We start from the raw sequence: 22,160 nt of genomic DNA on the forward strand, positions 1-22,160 counted from the left end.
ATTGGCTTTTTTACCCACATCTTTATTCTTTAGTATTCTATATGCTGGACTTTATATTCTTATATTTTTCTGATATTTTACTCCTTGGTAAATCATATTGTTTTCATAAGCCACTTCCAATCCTTTGCTGACAAAACAAACTCCAAGGGGGAAAACCCAATCTAGTTTTGTCCCACAGAGTTCATAGTTTAAAAAAATAAATATTACCATCATGACATCACTAGAAAGAAATTGAAGCATACAAGAAATAAACTATAGTTTCTTTTTATATCAAAATGTACTCTTGAAAATGTGTTTGGCACAGTGCTAAATCATATATAGTTAATACTAAATATTGCAGGATACAATAAAACCTTGGAGTTAATTGTTTACACCCTCTTATGTGAATGAAAATAATAGATACCAATTATTCAGAAGCCAGCCTATACAAACTGTATAAACAATATTTTATGTTTCGCTTTGAAAACCAGTGATATAATAAATTTTACATAAAAGACTGCAAAATAATATAAATGGATTTAAACAGATCTTTACAATAAGAAATTCAAATGGAAACAGACAAGTAACAAAGAGAAGTAAAAAAATTTATTGCAGTATTCGCTCCACCAGATTGCCTGGGGATCCCTTTTCTTGTATTGTTTTCAGGGTGACCTAATACATCAAAATCTACATTTACAAAAACTCCTTCTGCAGATAGGTCATAGATACTGCATGCTTTTTTTTTTTTTCAACAGAATAAATTATATATCCAGGAGATTCTGCCATTTTACAGCCTGGAAAAAACAATGCTTCCCTGGAAACTGGGCTAAGCTAAAGAAAGCCATCCGCTGCTAGGTTAAACTCCAAGAACACTTTATTAAGAACATTAACAGACTAATTTCCAACATTCACTTGTTTATTTTTTAAACAGAAAGTTTTTTTCCAAGATATAAACAATTTTTGTTAAACTATAATACAGTGGGAGTAAAAATGAACTGAGAATCTGTTTCTGCTGCACAACAGCGAAGGGAGCTCCCACAAAAATGTTTGCCCAACATTTCCTTCTTTTGTTCCTGCATCCCAGGTTCCATTCTTACTCTTCATAAAACTGATTTTTTTTTTGCCAGAATGTTGATATTTCAAGTTTTTCTGCCTTTAAAAAAAATTCCTGTAAATTTGGCTGCATGTACAAATTCATTAGCTGGAAGTCCCATCCTTGGCGGCATACAGGGATCGTAAAGTCTGAACAACTTTATTAGTCAGCTTATTAGCACTCGTTAGAGCAATTTTTTTGTAAATAATGTCTGACTCTTTAATAGTGTCTACCCAAGGCACCAGTTTGCGGCCATCACGGCGCTTAGCCTCAGTCCAGGAGCCACTGTAGGAGCCTGCCATCCACTGAACACTGAAGCCATTGCTGGTTTTCTGTACTACTCTTGCAATTTGTGGTCGATCTTTGTACTTTGGACAGCAAATAGCGATGACATCCATGACGTCAACACTTTCATTCATCTGTGCTGCCAACTCCGTAGAGTCTGAATTTCGTTTTGACCTTCTCAATGACTAAAACATTGGGAGGGGGGAAAAAAGACCAAGTGTTATACAAAATAATTTTAGTGAAATTATTGTTTTTATTGCTTTTAATCCCTTGACGCCGGGAGTTGGGATTTCCCAGCACACTTCCATTGCCGGCAATGAGACGCACCGTGACCGCCAGCGCCAAGGGGTTAACATATACTTGTAAAACCATAAAACTCTTAATTTGTACCCGTCTTTACTCTTATTGATATATAAAATTATATATACATATGAACCACAAAGCTACATAAAACTTAGCAACAATGAAAAAGGATAACACACATTAATACAATCCAAAAAAAATTAATAACCCTTTATGCTGAATAAATCTCATTTCTGTTTTTTTCTTTTTTATTGTCTTTATGTTAAACTTTCTACAAAAGGATGTATAAATGGTTAAGTAGAGAATCTCTATCTACAAAATGTTTTCTCTCATAAGTATTACATTACTTGATGTACATTTAAAAGACTGACATATATAAGCACATAAAAATCGTTTTACGTAATACGCTGCGAAATACGTTGACTCCTCCTCCGCCTCACCCCTGAAGTGCCTCCTCCTCTATCCTCCCCATCACTTTCATCATCTTCTGTCTCTGCTGCTGCATTATTTTTAGGGCTGCCTCCTCCAAGCAGCGAGGTAATTGCTTTGTTCCGAGCATTTGTGCTGGCTGACACCTCCCCTTCTTCTTCTTCTTCATCAGGGTCCAGATGTTCCATGAGAAGTTTGAACTATAAAAATAAGGTATTAATTTGGAATTTTAAGTAAGTATTTCGAACAAGACTGTCAAAGCCCTAAATGTGTTTTCTTGGGAAAAAAATTTTTTTTTTTTCTAAATGTTTTCTATTGGTTTAGTTTGGTGTGGGTAAAATATGCTTTAGCTATTGTCCAAGTTAGGGGGCAAACATTTTCTGTAAAGAGCCAGAGAGTAAATATTTTCGGCTTTGTAGGCTGCAACAGTCTCTTTCACAACTATACAACTCAGCCATCATAGTGTGCAATGCAAGTAATTATGGATGCGTGGGCATGGCTGTTTCAACAAAAATTTATTTACAGAAACAGACAATGTGCTAGATTTGGCCCATAAGTTCGAGGTTGCTGATCCTGGTCCAAGTTATCAAGCAACCAGGTCATTAATTAATAATGACACACATTTTAAAATCTTCTACCCCCATAGTGCTCTGCCAACATAAGAGGATATCAGAGGAAACAAAAGATGAAAAATATTAAATGAGAACTAAAATAATTTTTTACTTTAAGTATAAGATGTACAGTCTATGAATACTATGAAAACTGTTCTGTAGGTTTCATTCTTGGTAAAAAAAAAAATCATTATTAGTTATGTTCAGCTACCTGCTTTAAGTAGATTAAAAGAAAAACCATTTTTATTTTTAAAAAGTCTCTAGAAACATCTTTTTAAAAAGTAAAAAATTTTATTGCAGTGAAATATACAGAACATAAAATTTACCATTTTAATAATTTTAAATGTTCAATTAATTTATTGGAATTAAGTATATTGTAATGTGTGCAACCGTTACCATCATCATTTCCAAAACTTTTTCAGTTACAGAAACTCATTCTAATTCCATTCAATAACTTCCCATTCCTCCCTTCCCTCAGCCCTGGTAAACTCTACTCTATTTCCTGTCTCTACAAATTTGACCATTCTTAAAGACATTTTAAAAGCACATTTAGTACACACTTACGCACATATTTGTTGAATATATATATTTCTGTAAGAACACATGAAAAAGCAGTGACATTGGCTGCCAGAAAGGAGAGGAACAGACGGGCTAAAGGGGGTAGGAAGACAACTTTTCAAGGTTTTTCTTCTTTATTGATTTTAGAGAGAGAGGTAGGGAGAGAGAGAGATAGAAACATCAATGAGAGAGAACATTGACTGGCCACCTCCTGCATGCCCTTCACTGGGGATCGGGCCCACAACCTGGGCATGTGCTCTGACCAGAAATCAAACCGGCGACCTCTTGCTGCAGGGTCGACGCTCAACCACTGAACCACACTGGCTGGGCTCAAGGTTTTTCTTTTTATGAAATTTACACCATGTATTAATCCACTGAATTAAAAAAAATACATAAATAGGTATGACCTTTTCCTAAAACGTGCCTAAAGACTTTCATTTTCATTAAAATAAAATTACTGGTGAGCTGGTATTTCCTAAGAAAAAATAATTGGGATGCAGTGGGTGAAATGGAAAAGCAAGCTTATAGTAACTCCTTAAAATTAGATAGAAAAATAATCTTGACAGTTCATTAAGCTTACTTTCAATGTAAAGGATAGCTAACTCACTCCTAAAATGTACTTAAAAAAAACCCATTATCGCTCTGACTGGGTAGTTCAGTTGGTTAGAGTGTCATTCTGACAAACCAAGGTTGTGGGTTCAATGCTGGTGAGGACACATACAAGAATCAACCAGTAAATACACAAATAAGTGGAACAACAAATCAATGTTTCTTTCTTTCTTTCTCTCTCTACCTCCCTCCCTCTCTCTAAAAAAATAAACATATAAAAAAATAAAAAAGCCATTATTAGAAGAAAATATATTTTGGTTTTACTACTCACATCTAGATACTGTTTTACTATACTCCTTTTTACATCTTCAGTGATTTTAGAATTAGCCATATCACTCCGCAGGAAGTCCAGTGTTTGTTTGGGATGAAAATGAACTCCTGTTTTTCGGTTTATCGCTTTATCATATACTTTTGCAGATTCAGATGGAGAGTATTTCTGAATTTTACTGTTTGGGAAAACAAAATCATTAACTATAACATTTTCAGGCATTTACATTTAAATTGCTTCTAGTTAAAGTTTATTTACTAATAACTCAACTTCTTGTCATAGAAATTTTGACCTGTGAATTTATACACAAAATAAATATAATTTTAAAAAGGGAAGTAAATACATAAGGGTAAAGATTAAAAAGAATAATATTCTCTTGTTTTTCAGTATTTGTCTTAAATAGAAGCATCATTTAAATCAAAGTAGTACCTCATGTCTACCTTTTAATACCATGATTGTGACTGTAGAAGTTTTAATATAATTGATTACTCAATACCACTTAACTTGTTTACCTCCTTCTACCTTTTTGCCCCCCAACTATTTACTCCCTACAAAGCAGCCAGAATGAATGTTTACAAATCTGTTTCATATTAACAACTCTGCTGAAAAATATTTCAACTCCTTAGCACTGCCCCAAGACTTTAGAAAGTTTTTAATCACTTTGCCAACATTTACCATAAAAATCTGGATTATATAGTTTCTCTTGAATAAGTGGAAGCTGTGGCCACACTGTGCCCACTCTCTTCCATGGCAACAAACTGATGAACATCTGAAGAATACCTGAACCCTTTAGATGAAACATGTTCTTTCCAGTTTGCCTCTAACCTTCCATCAGATCCATTCCCCTCTCATTTTATCTTTCCCCCTATGAACATCTGACTTTGTGATTCCTAATGTAAGGTTTCAATAAATCTGAAAAATGACCACAATTCCATGGGTGCAAGCAGAAAAGATCTACCTACAGTGACTAACAGTGAATATAATCATAAAAAATTCACAATAATTAGTACTTTTCTATCTCTTACTTTATAGAATACATTAAAGACTAACATGAAAGACTATTTCGTTTTGTTACTCAGCCTAGTTAGTCTGCATCTGGTCTTCACTCAACTCTTTAAAAACTTAAATTTGCAATCTATTTTAAAATTAGCCTAATTCTCTATTAAGATCTTTTTTAAAAAATCAACAAAATAAGTCCTTTAATTTATAATGCATTATTAACAAGGGATATGTTTTGCCTCTGAGAACAGAATGGATACATCATGATGTATTATAAAACAAATTACTTTATAGCAAAAAAATAAACAAACTCCTTTTTTAAAAGGAGCATTTTTAATGTTAAAGTAAGCATGCAATCAAAACTGGATTTCATAATTCTTTATTATTTGAACAAAGTTTTTTCTTTCCCTGCTTATGTAACCTTACCTATCAGAAAATCCACAAAGATTCTTCAAGTGTTGTTTTAACATCAGAAGCAATAAAATACCCTGGGAGACATTTGCAAACTCAATTAAGGGAGCTGAATTTTCTGGCAAACATTTCATCACCGAATTTATATCATCTTCTGAATCTGAGTCTGAATCTGAATCTACACGTTTCCGTGACTTCCGAGGCCTGGAAACTTCTTCTTCACTCTCACTTGACTCATTTTCCTTGCTAGGTGATGATTTTCTCTCTTTCCTTTTGTCTTTTACCATAGACTGAAAAAAAGGAAAAATTATTCTGTTTAAAAACAATAAAAGCAAAATACTACTAACAAATACACATATGCTGCATTCAACAGTTTCAAAAGGCATTTTCACATTAATATTTTATGTATTGAAACCTTCTGCCTTTCCATAAATGACCGGAGGTGAAAACCCTGGGAGATGTACTCCAACCCCACCCCCTCAAAAAAAAAACTCCTTCTCAAATATCATTGAAAGGGGAACAATTTTCTTATAGAAAAGTAATGAAATAAATTAGTTACAATAGTATCAGTTTGGCCCTGGCCAGTTTGGTTCAGCGGTTAGAGCGTCGGCCTGTGGTCCAGAGAGACCCGGGTTTGGTTCCCGCTAAGGGCACGTACTTTGGTTGCAGTTTGTCCCCAGCCCTGGTTGGGCCGTGTGGGAGGCAGCCACTCGATGTGTCCCTTCACATCATTTCTCTCTCTTCCCCTCTCTCTCCCTCCCACTCTATCTGAACAAAAAATGGAAAAATGTCCTTGAGCGAGTATAAAAAAAAAAAAAGTATCAATTTGGCATATAGGTGAGCCAATATAGAGGAAAAGCAGTAATTATAATTTAACTTGGTGAATACAATACTTGACACCCACAGCTTTTTATTTTATTTTTAATTTTTTAAAATCCTCACCCAAGAATATTTTTCTATTATCTTCAGATAGAATTGGGGGGGGGGGGTCATCGATGTGAGAGACACACATCAATTGGTTGCCTCCCATAGGACCTCGACCTCAACCAGGACCGAACCGCAACTGAGGTATGTCTCCTTGACCAGAATCAAAATCGCAATGTCCGTGGGCTGATGCTCTAACCGCTGAGCAAAACTGTCAGGGCCACAGCTTTTATTAAAGTCTCCCTTTCAAGAAGTTTCAGCACACTGGCTGATGCGGCTCAGTTGGTTGAGAATCATCCTGTGCACCAAAAGGTCACTGGTTCAATCCTGGTCAGGGCACATGTCAGGGTTGTGGGCTCAATCCCCATAAGGGGTGTGCAGGACGCAGTCGATGGATGTCCCCCACCCTTTCCTCTCTCTAAAAATCAATAAAAACATATGAAAAAGAAACCAACTTTTCAGCAATAGGCAATTTTTCTTAAATACTTAAATTCTATTTCTTTGTAATTTATGAAACTGTTATCTCTTTTAAAAAGAAGGAAAGTCTACTGGGTTTAAGGGGGGGGGAAGACTAGATTACAAAGCAATTATTCAAAGTGCAGCTGTTAAATAAAACAGGACAAACACTTTCAAGTATATACACAACAGTAAGGGTTGTAAGATAAATAACACGATAGCTAAAGTTCCTGGGAAATTATTAACTTCTCAAATTTCAGTGTGCATCTTAAACACTAAGGGATTTTGTTAAAAAACAGTAGACTCGCCCTGGCCAGTTTGGCTCAGCGGTTAGAGCATCGGCCTGCGGTCCGGAGAGACCCGGGTTCGGTTCCCGCTAAGGGCACATACTTCGGTTGCAGTTTGTCCCTGGCCCTGGTTGGTCGTGCGGGTGGCAGCCACTCGATGTGTCCCTTTCACGTCGATGTTTCTCACTCTCTCTCCCTTCCTCTCTCTCCCTCCCACTCTATCTGTACAAAAAATGGAAAAATATCCTCGGGTGAGGATAAAAAACAAACAAACAAACAAACAAAAAAAACAGTAGACTCTGTTTCAGCAGGTCTAGGGTGGGGCCTAAAGTTCTAACCCTTAGATATTATAAATAATCATCCTCATTTACTGGTTTGACCAGGCTGAGTTCTGAGCAATGTGATTTTGTAATATGAGATCTACTTGTATCGTCAGGCACATAAAAATATTCCAATTAATTTATAAAAAAGTAACTGGGTGACAACTATGCGCCCAGTGCTATACCAGGTGCTTTTACAATTAAACCAATTACATTTCCTCCTTAGAAAAAGAAAAGACATAAGGTTTATAACAAACTTAATAAAGTTTTGGGCACACAATATACCACCTTAATTATGATGCTGGTGTTCAAGGATAAGGAAATCAGTATTGCCTGTGTCTTTGTAAGTAAACTATTATTTATATCTAGATCTCTTCAGGTGTACTTCTGTGATCTACAGCATTACCAGATTTATAGAATAGCAAGGTACTTTACAATAGGGTGTAAATGAATTTATGAACAAACATCAAACACTTAAAGTCAGTGCTTAAAGTGAAAGAAATAAAGAAGTGGGATGGCTTATCAATGGAACAATCCATATATATATCTATATATCTATATATATATCTATAAGTAAGTATATACATTCCACCCAAATGATCTGTAATGGAATGGGTGTAGGTGTTTCTTAATAGAAATGAAATGGCAACCCACCTCTTCTCCCCAATTCAAGCACTGCCCAGATTTCAATAAGGTCATTTAGAAAGACTGTATATATCCATGAAAAAAATAAAAAGAATGAGAAACAAAACAGTGAAAATAGCATGCTTGCACTTTGAGAGATACATGAAGAATAGTAATGATGTAACTTACCTCCTTGAATGACTGCAGCAGGTTACTACCAGAAACTGAGAGTGTAATGTCTATATGATGCATTATAAACAATGGCTCTTCCTGTGTCTGGTACGGAAAACAGGCTAGATTGTCTGCTATATACAAGAGCATATTCACTTCTGTTTTCTGTAAATTAAAAAAAAAAAAAAAAAAAAAAAAAAAAGCACACGTATTTAGTGGATAATCTAGAAATCCATCAAAAAAACCTTTCTAGAAAAAATATTACAGAGCACTTTGATCTCAGTTAATTTTTCAGAGAAAGAGGGCAGGGAGAGAAAGAGAGGTAAGGAAAAGAGAGGGGGAACAGAAATAGAAATTATAAAATAATCTTATACCCATTTTAAGAGATTTCACAATGACTTATACCATACTACTTCAAGAAGGAAAGAGGTGAAATTTTTCAGTGTACCCAAGTGGAATTCCCTTTATATTCTTATAGAATATATGGAATCTTCATGATAAGCCACACCACATCAGAGATTATACGTAAAAATTCACAATTAGGTGTCATTGTGTTTTTAAGAGCTTAACCCATATTGAGATCAGTTACACACAATTACTATTCTGCCCTCAAAAATAAGTGGTAATTATAGCTAATATGTGGGTTAAAAACCTCCACAAAGTTCATGTACTCATAAAACATCTGTCAGTTTCCTACATATATTAATTTAGAATATCAGTGTCCTTGTGACCGTGCTACCAGTCTCACACTATAAAAACTCGGAAGTAGGCACAAGTTAAAGAAAAAAATTATGGTTACTACCAGTTGTTTGCTTTAAAAAGAAGTAACAGAGCCCTGGCTGGTTTGGCTCAGCGGCTGGAGCGCTGGCCTGCGGTCCAGAGAGACCCAGGTTCAGTTCCCGCTAAGGGCATATGCCTCGGTTGCAGTTTGTCCCCAGCCCTGGTTGGGTCATGAGAGTGGCAGCCACTCGATGTGTCCCTTTCATGTCGATGTTTCTCTCTCTCTCCCTCCCTCTCTCCCCCTCCTACTCCATCTGAACAAAAACTGAAGAAATGTCCTCAGGTGAAGATAAAAATAAATAAATAAATAAATAAATAAATAAATAAATAAGAAGTAACAGAGAGACATTCAGCACTCATGATCATACAGAATATAAACCGAAAGACATGTTAACATTTAAACTCCTTTAAAACATAGCTTCAAAAAAAACACCAACCCCCCCAAAAAAACAAACCACTCCCTCCTACCATCTCCACTATCCTGCTGTCTAAACAACAGAAAACCCAAAATCACAACAAAAATCCCAAAGGACAGATAGAATACTTGCTATTGGTGTTCATGAGACTCTTACTCTATTTTTTGTTTTTAAATATTTATCAACACTTACATGTTAAAGTTGGGGAGACCCAGACATAGAACCCTACCTCATCTATTGGTTTTAATGCTATAATTTATATATTGTGTATATGTGTGTGTGTGAATAATTTTTTTTTTCCTCCTGAAACTAAAAATGTTCAGGACTACTCTGAATAAACCTTTTTAAAAACTCTGAAATTCTTCAACTTTGGCCATGAAGAAAGTCCTATACTGCTCCTTCTTTTAAAAAATCAAATTTCTTAAAAGAATAGTCTAGAACTGCTCCTTCTAGGTCCTTCCCTACTGTTCTTTAATTAAAATCATGTTTTTGTGCCTCACTGCTTGAGTGTGTCTACCCACCAAATATCCTACCCTATCTTTTTACTTCATATTCTCCTTGACTTTCTCAGTAACATGAACACTATTATCCACCCTTTCCTTCCTGAAACCTTCCATCTTTAGTTTTCTCTTCCAAGCTCTTTGACTACTGTATTCCTCTTCTATGTACTCCTCACACCAACTCCTTTTCAAATTACTTTTAGCAACAATCCTATTATTCTTCCAAATGCTCAGAAAAAAAAAAAAATTCTAGTTATCCTTTGGCTGTTCTTCTCATACAGTCTTTTTCTTCTTTTCTTTCTTACTGTCCATCCTTTCCTACTGTCACCATAATAGATTATATTACCCCCAATGTGAACACAAGGCTAATGTTTTTTGGCATTTCCATCGTCTATAAGATCTTTCATAAACATGCCTCACTATGACCTTTCTGCTCCAAATAACAACGTACTCATTATTTCCCACATATTCTTATCTTTGTGCCTTTATTCATGTTTTTACCCTTGCCTTAAACAGTAACCCATCTCCTCTAATCTCTCTAAGTCTTTAGTAACTTGCTCCTCCCCTGACAACCTTTGTTGTAGGTACTAGGAAGAAAGCACTGCAGGATGAGAGATGGATTTAGCATTTTACATGCTAAGGTGACAGAACACAAGCCAATGACATACAGCAGGCAATGAAACCACCCAGGAATGGAGCTCAGGAGGGAGGTAAAGGACAGGAGCAGTATCACTGACACAAACCACCTGTCATATGCTAACCTGAACTATTATTTTCTTTATTTTGTGTCCTTTCCGTAACTGGAAAAGCACTATATCATAATACCATTTTGGACTCCTAGCACAATATCCCACACAAAATGAAAGCTTAATGCTGATGATATGATGGTGGTGGTGGTGATTAAATTATATCCAATTATTTCTGAAATAGATGTTTATAATATTTATTTTCAAAGCTCTATGTGGGCACATACCCATCTGCCTATTTACTATTTATGTTCTTTCCTAGTACAATGGCTACCATATAGCAAGTGATGAATAAATATATGGGCATAATAAATGAATAAATTAAGAGGAAAGGTTAAAGAATAAAATGTTCTGTTTTCTTGGCTTATGGTTCTGGACAATACCACTTGTGCAATGGCCCAAAGGGCAAATTGTTTTCACACAAATGTGGGCTCTTCATCAAGGAGGTCAAGCTGAACAAGAAGGAAATATAAGCAGCCAAAATCCTAGAACGATTATTCTAACAATATTGGAGTCTGACAGAAACAAGTAAAATGTCACTTATTTATTCATCCATCCATCCATCTATCTAATCTATCCCCCTAAGTGATAGTTTAATGATAAAGTTTATTTAAAGGTATACTTAAAGAAACTCCTATCAAAGTTTATAAGATATTCAGTATGAAGACACAATTATACTTTATCTCTCATTGTATTTATTCCCATGCAAATTTCCTATTCAATTTTGACTGCATACCTTATCATTAATTAACACAGAAGACTCAAGGAAACACATATTTAATATAGTTATTATTTACTAAAACTCTAATATTTAAAAACTGGTGACTACTTTAGGAATAAAATTTATAAAACATGTATTTTCTTAAAATAATAAGTTTTTGTGCTTACTGCTGTGTCATCAAAGAGGTTGAGTAAAGAAATTAGAAAGGCTCGTCTGTGTTGGCGGTTTCCACGGATCATGGAGTAAAGGTGCGAACACAAAGCACTAGAGGACTCATCTTGTCTGAAACCCCTGACAGGATCTTTTAGGCATGTGTTGATTGCCTGTTGTACCTGGTAAGACATCTTCATACCAGCCACTGCTTTCATCTGAAATCAATAAAAGCCTCATTTTTGTGATGGAAATTAAAAATCAGATTAAAAATGTACTTTGAGTCTGAGGCGAACTTCATTATTTTGTTTTGTTATATAAATAATGAGATCAAAGAATACAAGAGCTGGAAGAACATTAGATATCATCTTTTGAAATCCCTTAATTTTACAGAAAAGATAATTGAGGCCCAGAAGAGCCATTACTCCCAAGGTCACACAGTAAGGACTAGAACCCATGCATGCCAGTGTGCCTACTGAACTATCACTTCTAGCTCAATCATAAGAGTTAATTTTAAACAAGAATAAACTCCTTGGGGGATAAACTTAGTTGCACGTTTAAGTAAGTACTAAGCAAAATATTTTATTTTAATAGGAATATGGGGAGGACAGTCACCAAATAAATGGTTTACTAAAGAAAGATGTTTAAATTTAGGTTATACAACTTAAAAATACATACATGAATGAATCCAGCATATTTTTTGTCTATTTCCACAAGCTGCTGATCAGCCTTGTTCCGCATAGCTGGTTCTGGGTCTGTGCCCATAGCAATTAAATACGGCACACACTGGAAATAAAAATACAGAATTTATAAGATATCACAGTAGTAAAAGCTCTGTAAGTATCTTTATATATGTATATATGTATTTTAATCCTTACCTGAGGATACTTTTTTTTTCCTGTTTATCATCAGAATGGGAGGGAAGGGGAGAGAGTAAGGGAGAAAGAGAAACACTGATGTGAAGATAGACACATCAATGGGTTGCCTCCCGCACGACCAGACCAGGGCTGGGGACGAACTGTAACCTACATATGTGCCCTTGATTGGAATCAAACCCACGACTCACTGGTCCTCGGTCCAACGCTCTAACCGCTGAGCCAATCCGGCCAGGGCTGTATTTATTTTTTTGGTACGTGCCCCTAGCGGGAACCAAACCCAGGACTCTCTGGTCCACAGGCCGACGCTCCAACAGCTGAGCCAAACTGGCCAGGGCTGTAAGTATCTTTACATATGTTAAAACTCGATGTATATCTGGGATATATGAATTTAGTTTTATAGCCCCTTAAATGACATGTTTTAGTGTTCTTTTAAAAATGATTATTCTTTTTTTTAATCCTCGCCCGAGGACATTTCTTTCATTTTTTGTTCAGATAGAGCAGGAGGGAGAGAGAGGAAGAGGAAGAGAGAGAGAGAGAGAGAGAGAGAGAGAGAGAGAGAAACATCGACGTGAAAGGGACACATCGAGTGGCTGCCACCTGCACGACCCATCCAGGGCTGGGGACAAACTGCAACTGAGGTACGCGCCCTTAGCGGGAACCGAACCCGGATCTCTCTGGACCACAGGCCGACGCTCCAACCGCTAAGCCAAAAACCAGCCAGGGCTAAAAATGATTATTCTTCCTTAAATTTAGCTTAAAGCAAAAAGGCACTGGTGCATAAGCAAAAAATACTGATGTGGTGAAATGTAAACAATTTCAGTGCGAATTTAAGGTGCTTTAAACATAAAGCCCTGCCTCCCACTAAGAATATCCAATTAAGACTATATTACTACAAATGTGTAATCTAATAATTTTGCAAGCCTGACTGCATTTACTATATTAAAGATAAAATAGGGCAAGAAGTAATGTCTTCCATATTCAAAACTAGGAAAATATAAAAATTTTCTACAAAGGTAGTTTTAGATATGGCTTCAATAATTGGACAGGTAGTATTTTGGTAACAGCCATATTTACTGTACTTCTAAAGACAAAAAACACCACTGCTAAGTTAGATAAATATGAATCAAATAGCAGTGAGAAGGACAGAAAAACAAAAATAAACAAACAAAAAAAGAACAACTTTAAAAAAGTAGAGATGGTACTCACTGAAATGGGTGATCATGAATTAAATTCCAAATCAATGAAAAAAAGTCCATTAAAGAACATTACTGGGCCCTGGCCGGTTTGGCTCAGCGGTTAGAGCGTCGGCCTGCGGTCCGGAGAGACCCGGGTTCGGTTCCCGCTAAGGGCATGTACTTCGGTTGCAGTTTGTCCCCGGCCCTGGTTGGTCGTGCGGGTGGCAGCCACTCGATGTGTCCCTTCACATCGATGTTTCTGTCTCTCTCTCCCTTCCTCTCTCTCCCTCCCACTCTATCTGAACAAAAAATGGAAAAATATCCTCGGGTGAGGATTAAAGAAAAAAAAAAAAGAACATTACTGGGGCCCAGCTAGTGTGGCTCAGTGGTTGAACATCCACCCATGCACCAAGAGGCTGCTGGTTTGATTCCCAGTCAGAGCACAAGCCCTGGTTGTGGGCCAAATCCCCAGTGGGGGGCATGCAGGAGGTGGTCAATCGATATTCTCTCTCCTTGATGTTTCAATCTCTCTCTCTCCCTCTCCCTTCCTCTCTCTAAAAATCAACAAAGAAAAAAAAAACATTATTGGGTAAAGTAGTAAATTGAAAAATATACTATAAATTAAATAATAATATACCAATGCTAAATTTCCTGAATTTGATTACTGCGTTATGGTTTTATGAGAGAATGTCCTTATTCTTAGAAATTATATACTAAAGTGTTTAGAGGTAAAGAATCATAATATTTGAAACTTACTATCACATGATTCAGAAAAAATTGTATGGATCAAGAGATAAAGAAAATGTGGCAACAGCTCTGGTTTGTTTGGCTCAGCGGTTAGAGTGTGAGCCTGTGGACCAGAGAGACCTGGGTTCAGTTCCTGCTAAGGGCACATACCTTGGTTGCATTTTGTCCCCAGCCCCAGGTGGGCTCGTGTGGGTGGCAGCCAGTCGATGTGTCTCTCTCACATTGATGGTTCTCTCTCTCTCTCTTTCTCCCTCTCTCCCTCCCACTCTATTTGAAGATAAATGCAAAAATGTCCTTGGGTGAGGATAAAAAAGAAAATGTGCAATAAAAAGCATAACCACCTGAGGCCATTTCAAATATTAGTAAAGAGCTATAAGTATCAAAAAATTCTAGTCTCAGTACACCACTGTACATTTTTTTTAAATTTAATTTCAGATCATCCTTTGTGTTTATTTTAGGTCTCTGAGTTTGTTTTTTAATTTTCTTTACTGAATTCTAGAGAGAGAGGAAGGGAGAGGGGGAGAGAGACTGAATATCGATTGGCTGCCTCCTGCATGCCTCCCACTGGGGACTGGCCCACAACCTGGGCGTGTGCCTTGACTGGAAATCGAACTGGCAACCTCTTGGTGCATGCGTCAATGCTCAACCACTGAGCCACACCAGCCAGGCACCACTGTACATTTTACTACAGGACCTTGATGATAATAATAACTCTGAGTCACAAAATATAGGCTAAATATGGTTTAGCGTGCTTCATTTCAGGACACAGGGAAGAACACAACATACATACATACAGCATATTTTAGAAAAAGTTTCACAAAAAATAGCCAAAACAGAAATGTTGAAAGGTAACGGGCTTTGTTTACCTAATAAATTCACTTCTGTAGCCTACAGCACTCTCCTGAGCATGTCAGATGTACACTACTACATCAGCATTAGCTGCCAAGCCTTAGTAATATTAATATGGTCTTCATTACATCATTTAGTCCTCACAGCAATGCTTTGAGGTGTGGGTTGATGATATTACCTCTAACTTACACATAAAGGAAATGAGCTCAAGTTACATAATTTACTTTTCTATGGACTAAAATCCACCCTGTTCAACAGTTAGATTACACTCTTTTTTTTTTTTTAAAATCCTCACCCGAGGACATCTTCCCATTTTTTTGTTCAGATAGAGTGGGAGAAAGAGAGAAGAGAGAAACATCGACGTGAAAGGGACACATCGAGTGGCTGCCACCCGCACGACCAACCAGGGCAGGGGAAAAACTGCAACCGAGATACGCGCCCTTAGCGGGAACCGAACCCGGGTCTCTCTGGACTGCAGGCCAACACTCTAAGCACTGAGCAAAACCAGCCAGGGCTAGATTACACTCTTATCCAAGTTAACTCTCTTGACATTACATGCTGTTGGTTCTTTGGGATGAGTCATCTTGGATTAAAACCAATCAATCATCCCTGCTTAGAAAATGGTTCCAAGTACATATTCCACAAATATAAATTGAAAATTTGGCCTGGATGGTGTGGCTCATTGGTTGAGCATTGACCCATGCACTAAGAGGTCGCCGGTTCGATTCTCGGGCAGGGCACATGCCCAGGTTGTGGGTCAAATACCCAGTGGGGAACATGCAGGAGGCGGCCAACTGATGTTCTCTCTCATCAATGTTTCTCTCTCTCTCTTTCTCTAAAATCAATAAAGACAAAATATTACAAAAAGAAAAGAAAATTTGTTTAATAGAGACAACATTATAAATATATGAACATCTTCCAGTAATGACAATCTAAGAGATGTACCAAAACTTGGACCCAAGAGTTTGGACCAAAAAAAAACAAAGAGTAATAAAGAACTACTTATATCACAATGTCATCAAATGACAACAAATCTGGTTATTTTAGTAAGTTCTGCTTAATAAAACACACTTACCTGAACTGGATGAATAAGACCTTGGTTTAGAGTCAATGCAATAACATTTAGGGCAAAGTGGCGTACACTTGATTGGGTGTGAAAAAATGCCTCAAGCACCTGTTTGAGGTAAAGCTGCATGATGGAACTACTCATCCCTGAGGAAACATCACCCATTTCTTTTAAATCTTCCTGCTTTGCAACTTTCTTCCCTACAAAAGTAAACATATTAAGAACATGAATACTAAATTTTACTTAAATATACCAAATTAGACCACAACCAAAAGCACAAAATGTGCTAGTGCTTTGGCTCAGTGGCTCTTAATCTTTTTTTTTTGGTCTCAGTCGGAGGTCCCTCTGAGTACCTAATGAGAACCACAATCCCTCTCCTCCTTTGAAATGTTAATGCTTACACCTACATTAAATTTTACAAAGTATTTTAGAGAGTTTGTGAATGCCCTTAAGCTAGCTTTGGGCTTAAGAATTCCTTTGGAACTAATTCCTTCGTCTAACAGATAAGAAAATTTAGATACCTGGATTAAAATTGAGTCAGAGTATTCTAACTGTAGCCATACTGTGACATTAAAAATATGTATTTTCACTTACAGTCTCTATCTGCCTGCTGCATACGTGTATCCTCTTCTTGTAGGTAGGTCTGGAGGTTTTTTAACACTTGTATTTTTAAATTTACTGAAGAGTTCTTATCAGATAAGATATTATTATATAAATTTTTCACCTCTTGCTCAAACATTAGACTTGGATGTTGAATAAAGGCAAATCCTAAAGAAGAGAGAGAAAAAAAATCTCTTGATATAGTCATATTAAAATTAAATATAACATTTAATGACAATGTTGATAAATTACATAAAAAGCTCCTTTTTATTTCAAAAATTAAAACTTAAAATGACTGGAAGAATATGTGGTGGCCTTACCTAGAGAAGTATCAGAGCAGGTACTTCTTTCCCCATGAATTAAAAACAAGAAATTGCATTTCAAAGGAGAATTTCACACAAGAGGAAACCTTGAGGAGGGAGCAGGGCCTAGTGGCTAGGGGAGTGGATTAAGGAGTCAGGAGTCTTGGGTTCTATTCCTGGCTCCACCACTGACTTGTAGTGTGACCTTGGGTGTGTCACATAATCTCTCTGTGCCTCAATTCTCCATCTGTAAAATGGGGACAATAATATTTACCACCTACCTACCTTAAAGGGATGTTTTCAGGATTTAAGAGGTAATGTCTGCAAACATTTTTTAGATCCCTAGCAGAAGGTACTATATTGGCATTATTTAAAAAGTATGTTGAAATATATCCATTTGATGAAACAGAATTAATTCTAAACTAAACTAAAGCTAAAAAATATCTTCCATTTATTTCTCATATGGAATTATAATGAAGCCACAAAAGCTGAAATCTATAACCAGAGTTAATAAGTAGCAAAATATTATCCATGTTTACTTGTATAAAATACTTATTTGTGTGAGATAGAATGAAGATCCTTGATGATAGCAAGTATTATTGATGCCAAATAAACTAAACTCAAAGCATAGAGTGATCAGATAACCAGCCCAAGGTCACACAGAATAACTATGGCCCAGGCAAGATTTCTTTCATTAACTTGTCTAGAGGCACTATTTTCTGGATGATACTGCTTCTTTAAGTTAAAATTTACATATAGTTTTTTGTTCTTTTTGTTTATAGGCCACCAAAAATCTGGTTGCCCCCCCCCCCCCAAAATGGGAGAGAGAATATGAAAATTTACATACAGTTTACCCTTGGATAACATGGGTTTGAATTATGTGGGTCCACTTTTACGTGCACTTCCCCCCACAATAAATATACAGTGGGCCTTCTGAGTCCCTGGGTTTTGCATCCATGAATTCAACCAATCACAGGTGGAAAAAAGAATTTTCAATCCATGGTTGGGAATCTGCGAACGCAGTAGGCTCCTGTATGCATTCTTCTATGCCATTTCATACAAGCGACTTGGGCTTCTATAGATTTTGGTATCCATGAGAAGTCCTGGAACCAAACCCCCATGAATACTAAGTTTTTGGGGAGTCAAGAGTTACATGTAGATTTTCGAATCTACAGGAGTGGGTGCCCCTAACCCCCATGTTGTTCAAGGGTCAACTGTTATTTGTCCTCTGAATCAGATGTAACACTATTAGTTTTACCACTTTATATAGCTTATGTCCAGACTAAATATTCAATGATACGTATCTGGCTTGAAGTTATAAATATAACTTCCTAATAAGTGATACTGAATTTTTACTACATTTGCTATATGTAATTTTCTAAAAGGGATGAAGAAAAACAATAATAAAATTTAAGTTTATTTAAAGAAATCAGTAAACCATGAGATCTGAGTAACTTAGAATCTTTTATTACTCTATTTTAGTTCAAAAGACTAATATAAAGATTGTCCATGCATACTAAATTATAAACATTGTTAATGTTACCAAAATAAAGTTTCAAAGTAAGTTATTAATTTTGAGTAACATTACATGTATTTGTACAAAACAAAAATACAAAAACAAACAAACAAAAAAAAAAAATACGGACAGAGAACTATTCTTTTTTTTTTTTTATCCTCACCTGAGGACATTTTTTCGATATTTTGTTCAGATAGAGTGGGAGGGAAGGAGGGAGAGAGAGAAACACTGACGTGAAAGGGACACATCGAGAGGTTGCCACCCACACGACCCCAACAGGGGCTGGGGAAAAACTGCCACCGAGCTACATGCCCTTAGTGGGAACCGAACCTGGGTCTCTCCGGACTGCAGGCCGACGTTCTAACCGTTGAGCCAAATCGGCCAGGGCCAGAGTACTATTCTTGTATTGTTTTAAAGTGCATTCAATTCAGGTACTTTAGTGTTGCCTTTTTCATTTCTTCTGTATTCCATTATCCTTCCAGATAAGCCATAAACCCTAACCTTCTGCAAAGGCATATGTCTACTACATCAATGTTAGTAAAAAAAAAAAAATATGGGACAGATATATATCCAAATTGTTTCTTTTGGGTTGGTTACCATGTGCTTTTTTGCTGAATAAAAGTTTGTGTAGACTGCTCACTATCTTAACTAGAAGTCTAGAAGTGGTAGGCACATATAATAACTTTAATGAAGATTTGCAAAAAAAAAAAAGAATGATTTTTAAAATATGCAACAGCACAAAATTATTCTAAATCATTTTTCTGTATCCAAGTGCTTTAATGAATGTTTTTCTGAAACCCTTTATAGTAGGGGAAGGAGACAGTATTGTCACCTCTATTTTATTAATGAGGAAACTGATTAACAGAGAAGTTATGTGACCTGCTCAAGGTCACCCAGGAAGTCACTGGCTGAGCCAGGAATGGAATCCAGGTGTTTTAACCCCCAGTCCTATATTCTATACCAGATTCTACTGTGAATAGAAACATACTTAAATCAACAGTTTAGATTCACTTTATTTTAAAACTTGCTCAACCTCTCAAACAACTAAAACTATACAAAAATTTAGACTTAACTTACCTAGACCAATGATGGCTTTTGTTTGTACTTCTTCATCTGAATGTTTTGTAAAATACATCAATAGTTCAAGTACTTTATCCTTTATGTTAACCTAAGGGGAAAAATTCATATTATAAAGAAGGGTAATTTAGACCAGTTTTCAACTAAAAATACCTAAAAGAAAACAATGAGAATTTCCACATGCAAATTTGACTAAAAAATAAGTCACCAGTCCTGGTTGGTTTGTCTCAGTGGTTAGAGCGGTAGCCCATGGACCAAAGAGTCTCAGGTTTGGTTCTGGCCAAGGGCACGTACCTCAGTTGTGGTTCATCCCTGGCCATGGTCGGGTTATGTAGGAGGCAACTAATTGATGTATCTCTCACATCAATGTCTCACTCTCTCTCCTTCCCTCCTACTTTATCTGAAGATAAATGGAAAAATATCCTCAGGTGAGGATTAAAAAAAAGAATAAGTCACCAGTAAGTTTATAAATCGATAAATTTTAGAAGAGTGGCATTCAAAATAAAGGTCTGTGACAAAGAAGCTTGTGACAGAATGCAAATAATGTATTGCTCACTCACTGATAAAGTAAAAAAAAAAAGGCAGCTGCTAACCTAAACCGTGTACCTACTCTTATAAAGCTGATATAAGTTGTGCTTACTTATTACCAGTAATAAAAAGTTCACAGACCGGAAGCCAGTCTGAGGACCATATTTTGAGCAGCACTGTCCAGAATGCTCATTAAACCAGACTAATGCTGCCTTCATTCTGGATCATCATAGTCATTTTCCATTCACAGGGTCACAAACAGTCCCAGTTTATTACAACATACTAAATAATTAATATTAAGATCTTTACCTTACTGTTGCCCTTAAAATCTTCCAGATCAAAATCAAAATGCCGACATAGTGCTCCAACAGTGAAAAGGGATCTAAGAAGTGCTGGTTTGTTTGTTAGAAGTGAAGTGTTATTTGGATCCTCTTGGTGCTGATTTTTTAATTTTGAAATGGCACCTGATAAAGTTAAGTAACATTTATTTACAATAAACCTTTAATCCTTAAATTATTATGTTTAAATGATTATTGCTAATTAATAACAACTGAATTTTACTAATGGTTCCAAGTATTAAATATGTCTAGAATTACGAGGACACTCCTTAGAGCCTAAGAGAATAGCAGAAAAAAATACTTAAATTTTAGTTTACATAATTGGCAGAACACTTACCAGCATTTACTTATGAGGGGATACATTTCTGAAGTAACCACATTGAGTTATTAAGAGAATACAAAAGATACTAGAAAATACTGCTTCTGAGCATGGATCGCAGAGGACAATCATACCTCTTTCAATTCCCTAGATGCTACCCTTTATCAGATGCATTAAAAAGGAACTGGACACAATACAGAATCTAGCAGAATAATTTTAAAGCCCAGGCACTGAACTTACCATAGTATCTATTGAAACAGGCCCATACAAATTTAAAATTTTGTGTCACTTTATTTACAACTGCCCCAAGACAGCTCACACAATGTTGCACTACCTAAAAGATACAGAAAAGATTACCCATTTAGACAAAAGTTAAAGACAAAGAAAAAACTTATGATTAAGTTAGCATTTGTGAATTGTATACTAATCAATAAATAAATGCTTACAGTCATGCCATATTTGATGATCAGCTTCATTAGATCTTCTTCAATAGTGGCAAGGAAAGTTTCACTTGGATGCTCCATCAGTGGTACCACAAGCTCTAGGATTTTTGCAACATTGCAGATAACCATGAAATCATTTTGTGTCTAAAAGGATAAAATTAGTGCTTTATGAATATCAAAATCTAAAAAGCAACTATATATAGTTTTATGTAGTTGGGAGTTGAAGTATTAGGTATGTAAAATTTAACAAAAAAACAAACATTAGAAAAGAGCTTTTTTAAGAGGGAAGAGCCTCAGTGTCAGGAACCTGGATTCTAGCGATGCCACTAACTTACCATGTGATCTTTGGGTCACTTAATCATGTTACAGTTGTTTTTTTCCCCTAAAATGCAATATAATTCTGAAAAAAGGTATTTAAGTATTAACAAAGAATTTTACTAAGACTGGTATAGTTGTTTTTTTTTTTTTATCCTCACCCGAGGATATTTTTCCATTTTTTGTACAGATAAGAGTGGGAGGGAGAGAGAGGAAGGGAGAGAGAGAAACATCGACGTGAAGGGACACATCGAGTGGCTGCCACCCGCACGACCAACCAGGTCCGGGGACAAACTGCAACCGAAGTACGTGCCCTTAGCGGGAACCAAACCCGGGTCTCTCCGGACCGCAGGCCGATGCTTTAACC

The 22,160-nt window shown here is 36.3% G+C and overlaps 1 protein-coding gene across 6 annotated transcripts in view; it reads right to left on the bottom strand.

The window, feature by feature from the left end:
* Positions 1 to 248: 248 nt before the first annotated feature.
* Positions 249 to 22,160, bottom strand: part of NIPBL (NIPBL cohesin loading factor) — a 206,011-nt gene continuing 184,099 nt past the window's right edge. For 4 of the 6 annotated variants that reach the window (XM_036278788.1, XM_036278789.1, XM_036278790.1 and 1 more), the window contains 13 exons: positions 21,482 to 21,622; positions 21,276 to 21,369; positions 20,688 to 20,842; positions 19,851 to 19,941; positions 16,950 to 17,123; positions 16,365 to 16,555; positions 12,319 to 12,426; positions 11,658 to 11,858; positions 8,346 to 8,492; positions 5,561 to 5,835; positions 4,139 to 4,313; positions 2,101 to 2,289; positions 249 to 1,542 (listed from right to left, as the gene is read on the bottom strand). In XM_036278788.1, the coding sequence (XP_036134681.1) occupies positions 1,177 to 1,542; positions 2,101 to 2,289; positions 4,139 to 4,313; positions 5,561 to 5,835; positions 8,346 to 8,492; positions 11,658 to 11,858; positions 12,319 to 12,426; positions 16,365 to 16,555; positions 16,950 to 17,123; positions 19,851 to 19,941; positions 20,688 to 20,842; positions 21,276 to 21,369; positions 21,482 to 21,622 (2,307 nt within the window). In that variant the 3' untranslated portion in view covers positions 249 to 1,176. Of the gene's footprint in view, positions 1,543 to 2,059; positions 2,290 to 4,138; positions 4,314 to 5,560; positions 5,836 to 8,186; positions 8,241 to 8,345; positions 8,493 to 11,657; positions 11,859 to 12,318; positions 12,427 to 16,364; positions 16,556 to 16,949; positions 17,124 to 19,850; positions 19,942 to 20,687; positions 20,843 to 21,275; positions 21,370 to 21,481; positions 21,623 to 22,160 lie in introns of those variants that run through there. The other 2 variants (XM_036278792.1, XM_036278793.1) reach the window with 2 other exon arrangements.

Source organism: Molossus molossus, unplaced genomic scaffold (genome assembly GCF_014108415.1).
Source record: "Molossus molossus isolate mMolMol1 unplaced genomic scaffold, mMolMol1.p scaffold_m16_p_3, whole genome shotgun sequence".
In the NCBI taxonomy this organism is placed as follows: domain Eukaryota; kingdom Metazoa; phylum Chordata; class Mammalia; order Chiroptera; family Molossidae; genus Molossus; species Molossus molossus.